Source organism: Drosophila arizonae, chromosome X, assembly GCF_054131065.1.
Source record: "Drosophila arizonae isolate 15081-1271.41 chromosome X, UAZ_ARI_1.0, whole genome shotgun sequence".
NCBI lineage: Eukaryota > Metazoa > Arthropoda > Insecta > Diptera > Drosophilidae > Drosophila > Drosophila arizonae.
The window spans coordinates 10,317,646-10,335,745 of record NC_142927.1 but is presented as its reverse complement, the minus strand read 5'-3'; the positions used below and the strand labels follow the sequence as shown (position 1 = coordinate 10,335,745).

General features: G+C 42.4%; 1 protein-coding gene across 3 annotated transcripts; it reads left to right on the top strand.

Moving 5' to 3' along the window:
• Cep164 (centrosomal protein 164) lies at positions 1 to 17,673 on the top strand. Of its 3 annotated transcripts, none has more exons than XM_018016760.2 (4): positions 1 to 126; positions 842 to 1,340; positions 12,935 to 13,046; positions 13,109 to 17,673. In XM_018016760.2, the coding sequence occupies exons 2-4, from the start codon at positions 1,073 to 1,075 to the stop codon at positions 17,139 to 17,141; spliced, it is 4,413 nt and encodes a 1,470-aa protein (XP_017872249.1). In that variant the 5' UTR covers positions 1 to 126; positions 842 to 1,072; the 3' UTR covers positions 17,142 to 17,673. The 3 variants fall into 3 exon arrangements, with proteins under 3 accessions (XP_017872249.1, XP_017872250.1, XP_089331304.1); XM_018016761.2 differs by having other exon boundaries at positions 35 to 167; XM_089475178.1 differs by having other exon boundaries at positions 119 to 267.
• Positions 17,674 to 18,100: the final 427 nt, after the last annotated feature.

The window sequence follows — 18,100 nt, the reverse complement described above, 5'->3', positions numbered from 1 at the left end:
TCGATAGGATGGGCTGTATATCAAAGGGCATCGCCTAGCAACATGGGCGACATTGGCAACATTCGTTGCAGTTGGCAACGCACGCACAACACTCGCATAGCCAAATAGAACGGGGCAGTCGAATCGGTCGGTTTTGGCTTTAAAAGCGCCAGAGCTTAACTATAGAAGTGCATAAATCTTTCTCTCTCTATATATATATATTTATATATATATATAATAAATAGATTTTTTTTTTGCTTTATTTTTGCTGCTGACATACATATACAAGTGCGTGTGCGTGTGCGTGTGCGTGTATGGCAAAAGTGCAAAGTGAAATTTTTTCGTTTGATTCTTGTTTATTTTTATTTGACTATTTTGCAATATGTTTGCCAAGAGTTTAATGTCCGTGTGCGTGCGTTTGTGTGTGTGAATAGCTGCTGTTCAAGTGTTCGTTGAGAGGCGGGGCGGGGCTGCGGCTGGCATACCATAATTAAATACAAGTGAAAAATCAATACCGTTATACCGTTAGCATTTTGTTGTTGTGCCTGCGCAACCAATTCGCCTCGCTACGTTAGTGTGTGTGTGTGTGTGCGTGTGTGTGCGTGTAGCTAAAGTTAATTCATAATAAGAAATTCGTTCTCAACTAGACTTCAGGCTCCACATACATGCCTATGTGTATGTGTATGTGCGTGTGCTGGTGTTGGTGTTGCTGCTGTTGCCAGGCAGTCGGAGCAACAAACGCAGCGCAAGACAAAGCCCAGAACGCTCCAGCTCCACGCCCACTCGCTCTTTTCTCCCAGCAACTTCACTCGACTGCAGCTAACAGTTATCCCTATTTCCCTTTTGCTGCTCTTTTTTTTAGGTCACATTCGATTTTCGCTCTAAGCTCTTAATTCGCTGCGACGGCTACACACACACACACACACACATACACTCACAAACATATGTATAGGATGCCGTTGTACACTTATGCAACGCTGGCGACATCTGACGGCATAATTTGCCATAATTAAAACAGCACGAATTTAATAATAAACCGCTAAGGCGAATAAGTCAGCTAACGGCTTTAAAAGCAGCGACGGTGGCAGCGGCAATGGCCAACAACAGCAACTCCTCGGCAACCGCATCGTTGGCCACAACGCCGGCGACGACGCCAACGACGCTGACAACAGCAGCAACAACAGCCAAGCGCATGGGCTACACAACGCCAGCAGCGACGTCAGCAACGGCATCAGCATCGGCATCTGCATCGGCGTCGGCGTCAGCGTCAGCGCCGGCAACGGCATCGGCGTCGTCAACGACAACGTCTTCGGTCATCTGCAAGGAAGTCTTCGATGAAGCCTGTTTACCATCATCCGAGGGTAAGTCGAAGCAAGAGCTGAGTATCTAGGGCAATTGTGAGATTACCTATGTACGTTAACAGCATGCTGTAAATGGGCGGTTAATGGACTGTTAATGTATTTGAAATGTTAAAGTATTTATGGGATAAACCTTTAATCTAACTGCTTGAGAGGCAACTGCACAATATCAATGAATGCTAACACAGATTGAGCATATGTCAATCATGTTAACATATGTAAAGCAAAGTACCTTGAGAATTAGCAATATGATAGAGAATCTGCAAAAAGGCTAACTGCAATGCTACGAAATTGTCGATCGATACTTATCGATTTTGAGCAAAGCCGGAAAAGCTAGTCACATATAATCCAATTGTAATATGGAAACAGCAAGGTCAACTGATACTTTATTGATGTATGCACACACACAATATATACATATACATATATACATATATAGCACGCCCTACCTTAATAATTGATTGACATAGGATGATTCTAGACAAGAACCTCAACAACCGCTTAAGTTATCGATCAATTTTAACTGCTGAAATATTTAAAAGAGCTTGCCACCTCAATATGAATCATCTAATCTAAATATATATGTATGTATATCTATGTATATACCATATGGAAATCTATTTAAAGCAGCCCATCAACTTTGTATAGCACTCTGTACAGAAGCAACTCTTGCTTTAGTCCAACATCCAATTTGTTTTTAATTTAGTTATTAAATCTATGATTCAACACTGCAAGTTTCCCTGGCTGCAATTAATTTTCCAATTGGACAAAGTTTTAAACTAATAAGACAGCGCCCAATTAGCATGTCTTTAATTGAGCTATTTGTTGCGCAGCAGGCGACCAAACCCACCCGTTATGTGTTGTGCGCTACAGTAGTCATACGATAAGCGAGAATACTGCAAACTAAGACTGGAACTTGACTTTCAATGGCTAACATATAACTATAGATATAGGATATAGGAATCGAGCAATAAAAGCTTTGTCGCATTAATTGGAAATATTGTCTCAATTAACGTGTGATTACTGTATGTATGAAATATAATATGTTCGCAGATGGCAAATGCGAATGCGGTGTGTGTACGTTATATTTTTTTCACTACTTTGGCATGTTGTGTCCTTCAGAGTCCGATTAATGGGTCAACTGAAAATGGATATACGTCCATCTACATAAGGTTTATGTATGTATATATTGTAAGTATATATACCCGGGTAGTTGACTCGGAAGTCCGTCAATTAGTTAGCTTAGTTCGTGCCAGCTGTTTCGAGGACATCGATGAGCGAATCGCCGGCATTGCGGAACTGCGTAACTTGAGTCGAGGAACGTGTGAAAGGGGAACAGAATGAATTTCTAAAGAGCTCCATTACTCCAAGTGAGTAAGCTGCTTAGTTGGTTTATTGGCGTGCTCAGTCCCAATCGGTTGTATCGACCAAGTGGAATGACGGAATTGAAGAACAATTTCCGACTGTAATCTCTCAATTTTGCTGTTGCGTGTCAAAGAAACGATGGATGTACTGAAGGTAATCTATGTTTACCCATAAAATGAATCCATCAAAATAGGGGAACGACGGGATTGGAGAGTGATGTGGAATTAAGAAAGTCCGGCTAATGTCAATGATATCATACGATAATGGGATGGATGCAATTTAGCAGACACTTTTTAAGTGTTTGAGAGCTGTTTCAATGCGCATTACCTTTGCGGAACGGTGAGAATTGGGCCATTCGTGAAAAAGGGTAATAATGAAAGGAATTTGAATGTTGTGAATGTTGAAAATGCGTTGGGAATGTGTGCTCCACTCTCTGCTAGAAGCAGCTAAAATAGGGGAACGCTGGAATTGAAACATGGAAAGAAAATTTTAAGTTGTGCGTGCTGAAGAGTTGAGTGAGTAGCTATGCGTGTGTGTGGGTGTGTGTGTATGTCTCCATGATTCGCCATGACGACGAGCCACCCTAAAGCCACCCTAAACGCAACAAAATGTTGGCCAAAACGCAAATTGTTCGGGGCTATTGAGGTTGCCAAGCAACCTGCGCTGACCGCTGCTAGAGATATTAATGTGGTTGCAGGTGCTGCACAGGTGGTGCCACCTGCAATCAATAAGAGCGAGCGAGCCAGAGAGAGAGGGAGAGAGAGAGAGAGGGAGAGTGTGTGTGGGCAAAAGAAGAAGAGAGCGGACTCAGAATGAATGCAGAATGCAGGCCACGTCATTTGGCATTCAGTCGCGTTTCTTAGCCGGGCTTCGTTTGTTTAAGCCAAATGGCATTTTTAAGCGCTTGCAAGAATTCTTTTGAGCCCGTGATTCAGATTCCCGATTGCGACGCAAAGCTAAGCTATTCATACTGAAAGCTGAGCGCTATTCAAAAGCCTAAGGAATATATTTGCTCAAATTTCCTTTTCACTTCACTTCAAACAAAGCAGGAGGAACAGCGCCAGCTGGAGCAGGAGCAGGAGCAGAAGCAGGAGCAGGTGAGGCTGTGGCCATGCCTTGTGGCTGTGGGCGTGACATAGTTTGCACTGCTTTCATTAGTCCTAATTGTTAAAGGGGCCTTATTGTGGCACAGCTAATAGCTCTTGGGGCATACAAAGTATGAGCACTCTCGGTCCATGCCTCAGTGGGTCACTGCACAAACAATGGCCAAGGCTCAAACGCTTTTGTGCTGCGGGCGCCATATTTGAAGTGCCTCGCGCTATACGAGTATACAGCTAATTATGGGCGATATGCATGTATATACATATTGTAGTATGTTGTATGTCATATAAGCATATGCTCACAGTATTGTAGTGTATACAATATATGAAGTTGACATATGCCTAAAATATAAGTAAGAGTATCATGCTCACAACATAGCAACACTTTGTTGCTTTACTTATATTATAACAGCTATACATAAGCGCCGTAATATGATCGGTCACTTATGTATAGACTGGCCTGCAGCGTGGGATCTGCAACGTAAGCATTGTTACGCTCTTGTCCACGCCGCAGCTTATACGCTAAATGTATATGCCTTCTGCATATGCATACAAACATATATACACACACATACAGCATGTTATATACTCCCATTCTGCCGCTGCTATAAGCGACAGAATTCTTTATGTAAACTTTATGTACTTTAGGCTAAGACTTTATTTGAATAAAATACGGAGAGCATTCGCTGCCTGACACTGCAATTAAACAGTTCTTTTTGTTCTATAATAAATATTGTTTACATGGCGACCGTGACAAGTGTCACTCAAGTGCCTGTTGTATATTTTTATTTAAAAACTATAAGTGTTATGTGGCTGCATACCTTTGGGCTGTTCTCGGTGGACAATGATGGCCGTAAATTCAACCAGGGCAAGATTTTCAAATAAGTTGCAAACACAATATATCTAATCGATGTAACAACAACAACAGCAGCAACAGCAGCGCAATAGCGCAACAAGAGCAACAGTAACAATAACAACAACAACAGCAGCAGCAGCAACAACAACTACAGCAGCAGCAACAACTACAGCAGCAACTGCTAAAGCAACAACAGAAACTGAATAACAATAACAACAACAACAGCAGCAGCAACAACTACAGCAGCAGCAGCAGCAACAACTACAGCAGCAGCAGCAACAACAACAGCAGCAACAACAACAGCAGCAACTGCTAAAGCAACAACAGAAACTGAATAACAACAACAACAACAACAACAGCAGCAGCAGCAACATCAGCAACAATCATCTATAAATATAGAAGCCTGTGCGAAGACCAGCACCGGCCACGCCCAGCGCGCCAAGCTCGGCCCTCGAACCAAATGACAACAACAACAATGAGCCGCAGCAACAACGGACATAATCAACTATAAATATAAAAAAAAAGCCTGTGCGAAGACCAGCACCGGCCACGCCCAGCGCGCCAAGCTGGGCCAATTTAATGCAGAAAAAAGCCTGTGCAAGGACCTGCACCGGCCACGCCCAGCCCTACAACAGGATCATGTGAACCGACAGCGCTACTCAGAGCGCGCAACGTTATAGACTATAATAATATATATTAAGATATAAAATTTAATTTTAGTTATACATTGTAAAATTGTACTACTGAGCGACGATTGCGTTGCTCGGTATAGCGCATGGCCCGTAAAGCCATGCAAAATTTAGACAGGAAGACCACTGCGTTGGTCGAGTAGGAAAAATAATAAAAAAAAAAAAAAAATAAAAAGAAAATAATAATAATTGATAAAAAAAAGGGGAAATGATAGAAATCTGAAACAGAAATTAAAAAAAAAAAAAAACAATATAGACTTCTATATATATATATATGTATATATGAATAAATTATATTCTTGAAACGATATAAAAAAAATGAAAAGAAAAACTAGGCGCAGTGGAGTCTTACATAGAATAAAGAAACGTAAGGCCGAACTGCATAGGCTACTGTATGGACCCCAACAACTAAGTTGGGATACATCAGTAAAATTACAGGCGGAGATCGAATTTCTCGACTCCGAAGAAAAAAAATTAAAAAAAAACAAATCTGCCAGTTCAGATAAGGTTAACGGTAGTAAAAATATTGAAAAACTGGCAGATAGAGTAGAGGTTGTGGAACCACAACCAAAGAAACAATTGCCCGTACTAAAAAAGAGGTGTCCAGCAGACTGCGAGGGCCCTCTTTTTAGTCCTTATTGCGTCTATTCATGCACGGAGGTGCGTAAATGACACACAAAATTTTTTGGTTTGCCTAAGAGAAATTTGAAAATAAATTTATTTCATAATATACTTATAAAATTAAATGATTAGAATATAAGAATAAAAAAAAAAAAGAAAACCTTTTAAATAAAAAAAAAAAAAAAAAACATAATAATAAACAAAATAGAAAATTTACTTTAAAAGATCAAAATGGGAGGCAAAACCTCAAAGGCTGCTGATAATACAGCAAATGTGGTCAATGTTGTAGAAGTCATGGATACCACACCACATCTAGAAACGCATACACTGCTACTAGCTCTGTTGGTGGCCTTAACGGCTTTAAATCTGTTAATGAAAGCGTATCTATTGTACAAGCGTACACTAAAAAAACGGTATCTAAGTCGTGCAAACGATTTAGATAAAGTTTAAAATCCGAATATTATCTGACATATTGCAGAATTCGCCAACTAAAATAGTTCGTACTTCGAAATGTTCTAAAATGATCGGAAAAATACAAGAAATTTATAACAAAGAACCGAATTTTAGAGTAAACTCGTTGACAATATTACAACGGCATTTCGAATTCATTCCAGTATCTGATTTCGAAAATAAATATATAGATACATTTGGAAGTATCGCAAGCCCGCTATTTGGCCTAACTCAAATAGAAAAAGGCAAAGCACTTAGCACATTACCTTATGTAATGGTTAGAACCATAGTTGAGGAACATCCAATACTTGGTTCGGCTACGATACTACTTGTACGATTGCATCGATAAGATGCAGTCATAAACAGAAAAAAATACGAACTATAATTGATGGAATGGTCAGAAATTGTGACCAACATCAAACAACAACGTGTAGAGTTTGACAAATCGTTTAAGTGCCTCAATAAGAGCGCCTCGATAACAATTCAAACAAAAATAAAACATGTGCAAAATTTGGTTGAAATCTACAACAACGTTCGTCAGATAGTTTATAATAACGCACCAAGACTTACGCAATTGCACAACACTCAAGTAAATGATGTACTTAAAAGGCTGAGAGAAAACCTTCTATACATCTCAGAAAGGCACAAAATAGATATATTCGTGCCGAATATTCTTAATACGCCCGCTACTTTCCATGTGTCTGAAATTGATATAAAAATACAACAAGACACAATGGCCCAAACTGTCGTAGATTTCTTAAAGTTAGCTTCATCACTCATGCCAGAGTTCGATGGAAAAGCTGAAAATCTACGTAGTTTCGTGGATGCTTTGGAACTTATAGATTCCCTAAAGGGCAGCCACGAAGCAGTTGCCATAAACCTAATAAAAACTAAACTGAAGGGTAACGCACGTAATTTGATAAGCAATGAGCAGACAATTCCCGCCATTATTGCTAGCTTATCAAAGTCGGTTAAAGGAGAATCTGTAGAGGTATTATCTGCAAAAATCCTTAACCTGCAGCAAAGAAGCAAGACAGCCAATCAATACACTCAAGAGGTGGCAACTTTGGCAAAAGCTCTCGAAGGTGCGTATATAAGCGATGGTTTAACATATGAACTAGCAAACAAATATAGTACAACTTTAGCTGTAAAGGCCATGACCCAAAACTGCTCTATAGATAAGGTAAAACTTATCATGCAGGCGGGAACGTTTAATGACATGAACGAAGCCGTATGCAAATTTGTCAACAGTTGTACTGAGGCAACAGGTCAGTCAAATGCTGTCCTGTATTACCACAGACAAAACAATAGGGGTAACCGTGGGAATTACCACAGTCGAGGTAATAACCACAATAATGGTTACCAAACTAACAACACATACAGTAGAGGACAGAGCCGATATAGAGGCAACTCAAGAGGCCGTGGCAACTCGACAAGAGGCCACAACAATAACATAAGAATTGTCAAGGAAGCTCCGGGAAACTCCCAAACGCCTCCAGATACTCAAAATTAACTAAAAGAATTTTTACCGTCAATTTAAGTCTCAATAACTTCGTGTCATTTAAAAATGTTGCAACAAATAAAAACATAACATTTTTGATTGACACAGGTGCAGATATCTCAATTGTTAAAGAAAATTCGGATGTTTTTCATGACATCCAAACCAATAAAATCATAGACATTCGAGGCATAGGTGAAGGAATAATAAATTCCAAGGGACTAGCCTCAATTGAACTACAAACAGGCAAATTTATTATTCCATACAAATTTCACATACTTCGATCAGACTTCGCAATCCCATGCGATGGAATAATAGGACTAGACTTCATTAAAAGATTTAATTGCAAATTAGATTATAATAGCTCAGATGATTGGTTTATAATTAGACCGCAAAACTTAACGTATCCCATTTATGTTCCAATAACATTTAAGTCTGGTACTAACTCAACCCTTCTACCAGCCAGATCCCAGGTGATACGCAAAATTAAATTATCTTCGTCCGAAGAAAATATTTTAATTCCCAATCAGGAAATTAAACCGGGTGTCTATGTTGCAAATACAATTACAACAGCCCAGAATGCGTTTGTCCGAATCTTAAATACAACCAGAACATATCAAATAGTAAACATAGATAAATTGAAATTTGAATCACTTTCGAACTACAATGTAGTTCAAAATTCCAAAGATAATAGAACAGAGTCCGTACTTAACAAATTAAAAAAGAATTTTCCACCCTTATTTAAAGAAAGACTTGAGAAACTATGCACCCAATATAGTGATGTTTTCGGACTTGAAACCGAACCAATCACAATAAACAACTTTTATAAACAAAAATTGAGACTTAAAGACGATGAGCCAGTATACGTGAAAAATTATCGATGTCCGCATAGCCAAATAGAGGAAATCCAACGCCAAGTTGGAAAGTTAATTGAGCAGAATATTGTTGAACCGTCTGTTTCATCCTATAATAGCCCACTTTTATTAGTTCCCAAAAAAGCCCTTCCGGGCACAGAAGAAAAAAAATGGCGATTAGTAGTTGACTATCGCCAAATAAATAAAAAATTGTTGTCCGATAAGTTTCCACTCCCCAGAATTGACGATATTCTTGATCAACTGGGTCGAGCAAAATATTTTTCATGCCTCGATTTAATGTCAGGCTTCCATCAAATTGAACTTGAGGAAAACTCAAGAGATATAACGTCCTTTTCGACAAACAATGGTTCGTATCGCTTTACGCGATTACCATTTGGTCTAAAGATAGCGCCTAATTCTTTTCAGAGAATGATGACAATAGCATTCTCAGGTCTAGAGGCCACTCAAGCTTTCCTTTACATGGATGATTTAATCGTCATTGGTTGTTCTGAACAACATATGATTAAAAATTTGACAGATGTTTTCAATGTTTGCAGAAAACATAATCTGAAACTACATCCAGAAAAATGCTCATTTTTCATGCACGAGGTGACATTCTTAGGTCATAGATGCACAGATAGAGGAATCTTACCAGATGACAGCAAATTTGATGTCATTAATAATTATCCTGTCCCTACGGACGCAGACAGCGCTAGAAGATTCATTGCATTTTGCAATTACTATAGACGTTTTATACAAAACTTCGCCGAACATTCACGGCACATAACAAGATTATGTAAAAAGAATATCCCATTTGAATGGACAACAGAGTGTGAAAAAGCATTCCAATATCTAAAAAATAAACTTGTTCAACCAAATCTACTACAGTACCCTGATTTTAGCAAAGAATTTTGCATAATCACAGATGCAAGCAAACAAGCATGTGGTGCAGTTTTAACTCAAAACTATAATGGACACCAGCTCCCAGTTGCATATGCATCAAGAACATTCACTAAAGGTGAAAGCAATAAGAGTACTACAGAACAAGAACTAGCAGCAATACATTGGGCAATAACACATTTCCGACCATATATTTATGGCAAACACTTCACAGTTAGAACGGATCACAGGCCTTTAACATACCTATTTTCTATGGTAAACCCAAGCTCAAAATTAACACGCATGCGACTCGAGTTAGAAGAATACGATTTCACGGTAGAGTATCTGAGAGGAAAAGACAATTTTGTAGCAGACGCTTTATCTAGGATAAAAATATCCGATTTAATTGATATGAACAAAAAAGTCCTGAAAGTCACTACCAGGCAACAAAGTAGACAAAACAATATCTGCGCAGATAATAAAGAGAGACTATTGCCAAGGCAAAGTCTAAAACAAGCTTCTAAGCCCAACGTATACGAAGTCATCACAAATGACGAGGTACGAAAAGTAGTGACCTTGCGACTAACAGATTCTACATGTTTATTGAAACATGGAAAAAAAGTTATAGCAAGAATTACAGTTAGCGATTTATACTCCAATGGAATCCTCGACTTAGGTCAGTTTTTCCAAAGGCTTGAACGACAAGCCGGGGTATATAAAATCAGCAAACTAAAAATGGCACCGAGTGAAAAGATCTTTGAATCAATTTCAATAGAGTCTTTTAAAAATATGGGCAATAATATATTAAAGAATTTAAGAGTAGCGCTACTCCAGCCGGTGACCATAATAAATAATGAAAAAGAAAAAGAAGCAATTTTGTCTACATTACATGATGATCCAATACAAGGAGGTCATACAGGCATTACAAAAACTTTGGCCAAAGTAAAGAGACATTATTATTGGAAAAATATGACACGTCATATCAAAGAGTACATTAAGAAATGTCCAAAATGCCTGATGTCAAAAACGACAATACATACAAGATCACCAATGATCATAACTGAAACACCACAATATGCTTTCGACAGAGTGATAGTAGACACAATTGGTCCACTACCACGATCGGAAAATGGCAATGAATACGCAGTTACGCTAATATGCGATTTAACAAAATATTTAGTAGCCATTCCAATTCCGAACAAAAGCGCAAAAACTGTTGCCAAAGCTATATTTGAAGATTTTATTCTGAAGTACGGTCCAATGAAGACGTTCATTACGGACATGGGAACAGAATACAAAAATTCTATTATAACTGATCTGTGCAAATATTTAAAAATAGACAACATAACGTCTACAGCACACCATCATCAGACATTAGGTACCGTTGAAAGAAGTCATAGGACATTCAATGAGTACATTCGTTCATATATATCAGTAGATAAAACTGATTGGGACATATGGTTACAGTATTTCGTGTATTGTTTTAACACAACTCCATCAGTAACTCACAATTATTGTCCATATGAATTAGTATTTGGTAGACAGAACAATCTACCAATTCAATTTAATAGCGTAAATAGCATAGAACCTATATATAATATAGAAGATTATTCTAAAGAAGTTAAGTTTAGACTAGAACACGCGTATAAGAGAGCGCGAATACTTTTAGAAAACAATAAAATTAAACAAAAAGAAGAAAATGATAAGAAAGTATTAGATTTTAAAATAGAAATAGGAGACAAGGTCTATTTAAAAAACGAAACAGGTCATAAGCTAGAGCCTGCTTATATAGGACCATTTGAGGTCACTAGTATAGAAAATAATAATAATATAGTTATAAAAAACACAGATAGTAAGAATAAAACACAGAAAGTTCATAGGGATAGACTAAAAAAGATTTAAAAAAGCAGTGTTTTTCTTTCATTTTTCAAAAAGAATCCAACCAAATTAGTGGTTGTTTGATTATTTCAAACCTATATATTGATATACTAAAAACAAAAAAAAACAAAATCCGAAAATAATCAATTGATCAAATTAAACACAATATATATATATATATAGAAATACTAACGTATAAAATACAAAAATTACAAAAAAAAAAAAAGAGAAAATTTTTTTTTCCCCCCTAAATATCATATAATACACAAAAAAAAAAAATAAAAACATTTATGAAACAAAAATTAATTAATTGAAAAAAAAACAAATTTTTTTGTAAACACCTAAAATATTTTGTCATAAGAATACATCATAACAAAAAAAAAAACTAATAATAATTTTTATTTTAAATAACTACATTATATTACGTTATTTTTTTTAAAAAGGGGAGGTGTAGTATGTTGTATGTCATATAAGCATATGCTCACAGTATTGTAGTGTATACAATATATGAAGTTGACATATGCCTAAAATATAAGTAAGAGTATCATGCTCACAACATAGCAACACTTTGTTGCTTTACTTATATTATAACAGCTATACATAAGCGCCGTAATATGATCGGTCACTTATGTATAGACTGGCCTGCAGCGTGGGATCTGCAACGTAAGCATTGTTACGCTCTTGTCCACGCCGCAGCTTATACGCTAAATGTATATGCCTTCTGCATATGCATACAAACATATATACACACACATACAGCATGTTATATACTCCCATTCTGCCGCTGCTATAAGCGACAGAATTCTTTATGTAAACTTTATGTACTTTAGGCTAAGACTTTATTTGAATAAAATACGGAGAGCATTCGCTGCCTGACACTGCAATTAAACAGTTCTTTTTGTTCTATAATAAATATTGTTTACAATATGTCTTCTTGGCTATCATATAATATAGAAGCTCCTCTAGATGCGCGTGCTTTATCTTTAAGATAATCTAAATCTCAATTCTCAATATCTCGAGAAGTATAAGAGCTAGAGACAAAAGTTTTAGTATCTAATTTTTCAATACATAGATAAATTTATATATAAATCTCTTTTTGCAATCCCAGCCCTCTCTTGCTTAGTAAAGTATGCGATCTACTCCCAAAAGCCAAAGGTTTGAATACATTTTCTTAAAGTCTCTAAATACATAGCTCTAGCAGGCTATATATATATATATATATATATATATAAATGAATATATATAAATTGTCATCTAGTCTTCATGATTTGAAATAAATTCACATATCGTATAGGTAGAATATTCTACCCAGTAATTTGAACAATTCCGACACAACTTGTCAAGAGAAAACTGAAATTATAAAACGAAAATCATTAAACATTTCCATTCAATCGACTTCCTTTGCAGAGATAAACGATTATGCGACATTGATTGGCATCGATCCGAGCAAGGAACCCCATTTGTTATATCTGGCCAAAGAGGGGCTTATGGCCGCACTGCCCTCCGAGTGGAAGATCTGGTGGGTATATTTCGACTGGCTGCATGTATCGGTAATCTAATAATTCCAACTCTTACACTCAGCTATTCGGAGGAAAAAGGCGGCCACTATTATCACAATACGCGCACAAAGCAATCGCAGTGGGATCATCCGTTGGACGCGGTCTATCGGGACTTGGTCGAGCAGACGCGTCAGAAGCTATCAACGGCAACTGGTGCTGCTGCTGCTGCTGCTGCTGGTGCTGCTGGTGGTGGTGGCGGTGGCGGTGGTGCCACACCCATTATTGATAACTCGGACGATGTGTCGCAGCTGGACTCGGGCATACGTAGCATGCAAGGAACGGACGAGCTGCTGGACGACATGAGCTCACCCCTAAACAATGGCAGCAGCCAGACGGTTGGAACGTCAGCTGCGACTAGTGGTGCCGGTGGTGCCGGTGGTGCCGGCAACTCTAAGACACATACCACGACTGGTGGCGCATCGGCTTTTCCGGGTCCGAGTGGGTTTAGCGGCGGAGTCAGTCGCTTCCTGGAGACGCGCGGCAAGAGCTTCGGGCCCATCTTCCAGCCGGTGAAGAACACACGCTTCGAGGTGGCCAAAACGAACCAGCAAATCAGTCTGGCCATGAAATTCGGCAGCATGGAACCGCCACAAGAGCAACAGCAACAACAACAAGCACAGCAACAACCGAGGAGAGGCTCGTTCCAGCTATCCGGCACGGGCGCCATGTTCCTCAAGTCGCGCCGCCAGCTGGAGACAACGGAGGGCAGCAGCACTGCGTGTGGTGTGAAAGGCATCCTGCGGGACTCCAGCTTGACGGACATGCGCAGGCGCTACGAGCGTGATGAGGATGCAGTGGTGGTGGAGGACAAGAAGAGCGTGCGCTTCAATTTGGTGGAGACCCAACGGATTTGCACCTCGCCCACTGAGGAGGACAATGCGCGCAAGCAGCAGCAATCGCCCGAGCTGTCCATGGAGGAGGAGGAGGCGGAGCAGGAGCAGGCCTCTGCGCAAGAGGTGGACCACGAGGAGGAGGAGGATGATGATGAGGACGAGGCGTTGGGGCACGGCAATGCCGTTGCTGCGGCAGTGGCCGTCGATAGCAACGAAGACGACGACGATGACGACGAGGACGATGACGACGATAATGTCTGGGATGAGGACTTGGCCGATCCCGATGCCATGGTCGGCATGTGCAGCCTGAACCCCTTCATCAGTGACTCGAACAAGCCGATACGGATCATCAGTCTGCCCAAGGCCCAGACCATACAGATGCTGAAGCAGGATGTGGAGCAGACGAGCAGCTACTTGGACAAGCTGAAGGAGAGCTCGACGGCCACAGTGAAGCCGCTGTACGAGGACACCGACTCGGACTCCAAGGGCAGCTCGGTGCGCAGCTTCATCATCAATAAGTCGGAGCAGGAGTCGCTGCACGGCAGCAATCCGAGCAATCCCTTCGACCTCGACGAGCTGCACAGCAAGCACAGCCACGAGCTGGAGCAGCTGCAGCGCAAATCGGCGCAGACCCAGGCCCAGCTGGCCAGCGAGAAGCTCGGCCTGCGCAGCCTGAAGATGGCCAGCAAGCTGGTGGGCCTGCTCAAGAACAAGGAGCACAGCAGCGAAATGCTGAACGAGGCGGCCGCATTGCAGCAGCTGCAGAAGGACATGGAGGCAATGAAGCGGGAGCACGAGGTGCGCCTGAAGAGCCTGAGGCATGAGTACGATCTCCGTCTGACGGCGCACCAGCATCAGCTGGAGGAGGCGTTCCAGCTGCAGCTGGAGGAGTACCGCGACCAGCTGGAGCATCAGCTGCAAACGAAGCGCGCCCAGGTGGTCAGCGAGCACAAGACGCGCATGGCCACGTTGCAGTCGAACCATGCCGAGCTGCTGCACGAACTGGAGCGTGACCTGCGCTCCGAGCAGGAGCTGCTGCGGCGCGAGCATGCCACCAAGCTGAGCCAAATGCGGGACAAGCTCAACCACGAACTGGAGCTGGAGAAGCAGCGATTGCGCGACAACGGCGAGGAGCGCCTCTACGAGAAGGTGCGCTGCGAGAAGCGTCTGCTCGAGGACAAGTATCGCTGCCTGAAGGAGAAGTACGTGCGGCTCAAGACCGATGTGAAGCTGTCATTGGAGCGACGCAGTCGCCGGCGTGAGGCGCAGGCCCAGGCCCAGGCGCAGGTCCAGGCGCAGCTGGAGCCGCACCTGCAGACGAACAACTCGGAGACTGAGCGTTCGCTGTCGCAGAAGCCGTCCATTGGCAACAGCGAGAACCGTTCGCTCAGCTACTCCGAGCAGGCAACCACCACGGACGTCAAGCTGAAGCCGCCAGTGCCCCCCAAGAGCCACCTGGGCAAGCAGGCAGCCAGCGTCTGTCTGGCCAGCAAGTATATCAAGCAGCTGCAGCTGCAGGACGATGCCAACACCTCGCTTAGCCAGTCGGACACAACGCTATCGAACAACTACAGCAAGGGGCGGTATCTGACGGCGCCATCGACCACGTTGGTGCTCAGCGACAACGGCAACTCGGACTCGGAGGCACAGCAGCAGCAGCAGCAGCAGCAGCAGCAGCAACAGCAGCAGCAGCAGCAGCAGCAGGAGCACAATAACAATAACAATAACAACAAAGCCTTAACGGTGCCTCGCAAGAAACTCTTCTCGCGCACCAAATCCGCCTCAACATCGCGTCTCAACTCCGACTACAACAAGCAGCAGCAGCAGCAGCAGCAGCAGCAGCAACTGCAGCAGGTGGAGCGTCCTTGCACGCCCGTTGAGAACCTGCGGCATCAGCTGCAGAAGCTGGAGGATCTGGAGGATCAGTTCCCGGAGCACACGCTGGATACCACATACCACTTGCGATACCCCTTCACGGACATTGTGGCTAACGAGCATGCGGCCGTGGTTGGCTCGGTGGTTGGGTCCGAGTTGGAGTTCTTCAAGCATCGCATACACCTGGAGCGGGACTCAGTGCGTCGGGCCAAGGAATCGCTGCGCACGCAGCGCACCAATTTCCGTGCACGCCAGCGCGAGATCAAGCAGCGACACAAAAGCCTCACGATGAGCGCGCCCAGGCACTCGCTCGATCAGCTGATTCAGGAGGAGAAGGAACTGACCGAAATGGAAGTCAATTTGCATCGGACGCGCGCGCTGCTCGGCGAGAAGGTCATCAGGCTGAGGCACCTGGAGCAGAGCCTGCTGCGCATCTACGAGAAGGAGAAGCCGAGCCTGGAGCAGGAGCCCAAGGATGATGCCACCACGCTCAGTGATCTCTCCTCCCACTCCAGTTCGGGCTTCAGCAGCACCGACTTTGCCAGCGGCGCGGACTTGCACAAGCGCAAGGAGTACTTTCAGCAGGAGTCGAATGAGTGCATACAGAATCTGGAGATACTGAATGCCGAGATACGCGAAATACTGGACATCCTTGGCCAGAAGCAGCAGCTGCACCACCAGCAGCAGCAGCAGCTGCAGCAGCCGCCGCCGCCGCACCACCATCAATCGCAGTCGTCGCACGGCCTGGCCCTCACCATGCCGCTGATCTCGCCCAACGAGCTCAGCTGGTCGCATATGCTGAGCAGCCAGCAGTCCTCGTCGATGGCCACGACGATGGCCGGCACGGCCAGCGGCTCGAATCATAGCATTAGCACCACCACCAGCGCTGCTGCAGCGGCCGCCGCCGCCTCGGTCCATGCACCACAGTCGATACCGACCCTGGCCGATCGCCTGGAGACGTACCGCCAGCTGGCAGCGGGCCGCATGCACAGCTCGATGGGCGGCGCCATCCTGGCGGCCAACACCATCGTGTCGCAGAGTCCACGGGCGGTCAACTACACCACCAGCCTGGTGGAGCGCACGCGCGACTTGCGCAACTGGCTGAGGCAGGCCAAGACTGAGCACGAGCTCCTCACGGGCATGAATGTGCAGCATGGCCTGGCCATGCATACGAGCGGCTCGACGGTGGGTGGCATCAGTGGCATTGGGGGCATCGGTGCGGCGGTGGGTGGCCATTCAACGGCCGGCACTTCGCCCGTTTCCAGCAGTGGTGCAGTGGGCGGCTCGGTGGTTGCGACCGCCAATTCAACCAATTCAGCGTCCAGCGCAGCCCAAACTAATTTGTAAACGACTCGGATCCATTATGCAAAATCTAGTCCAAAATCTAGTCTAGTCGTAGGACATTGCTAGCCGTAGTTATACCCTATAAAGAGTAGCTTTATGTCTGTATATAGGATTAGCAAGCTTATTATTATTATGATTATTATTATTATTATTATGCCTATTGTCTGCCTTTTACGAAGCCTAGCATTGTTTTCACTTTTTTTTTTGTCAACTTAGTTGCAGCTGCTAAGCATACCCTATAATTCTCAAATAATTCAAAATGTCTAGTTTAAGTCCAATATTTTTTGTTATATGTGCGAAGTGTAGTGCTCCAATTTTAGTGCAGGGTATTTGCCAGTCGAGCATTGCTTCTACTAGAAAAAGATATGAGAAAATATGTTAGTTTGATAATAAGTATTTTAGTACTCTGCTGAAGTATATATTTTGATTATAACGGGGTATCTTCAAGTCAGGCATACTCTGTAATTATGAAGAAGAAATCAAATAATTGAAGTCAAAATTGTTAATTGTACTAATTAAAGACTCTAAACTTCAAGTGTTTTACGTTCATTACAGGGTAACTGATAGCCGAGCATATGCCGGCTTTTTAAGAAACAAAAATATTTACTCAATTTAAGTTGAATTACGATAGCTGAATCGTAGAATCTACATCCAATGTGCAATTTTAACTATAGAGTATCTGCCAGTCGAGCATACCCTGTATTTGTGAAGAAGAATGTGTAATACTCAATTTAAGTGAAACAACCTCTTGTTAATATTAAAGAGATACAGTCTCATGCTACATGTAATATTACAGGGTAGCTGCAAGTCAAGTATACCCTGCTGAATGAAAAAAAATTTTGAGTCTAATTGATTATTGTAAGCATTGAAAAGTTACAGTTATACGCGCAATATTCATTGCAGGGTAGCTACTAGTCGAGCAATTTATTTGTGTTTCAGTTACGCCTAAACTAGGGGCTTCA

Coding starts and splice junctions, on each gene's coding strand:
- Cep164 (XM_018016760.2), top strand. CDS start 1,073: ATGGCCAACAACAGCAACTCCTCGGCAACCGCATCGTTGGCCACAACG. Junction 1,341..12,934: donor CTGTTTACCATCATCCGAGG/GTAAGTCGAAGC, acceptor CTTCCTTTGCAG/AGATAAACGATTATGCGACA. Junction 13,047..13,108: donor CCCTCCGAGTGGAAGATCTG/GTGGGTATATTT, acceptor TCTTACACTCAG/CTATTCGGAGGAAAAAGGCG.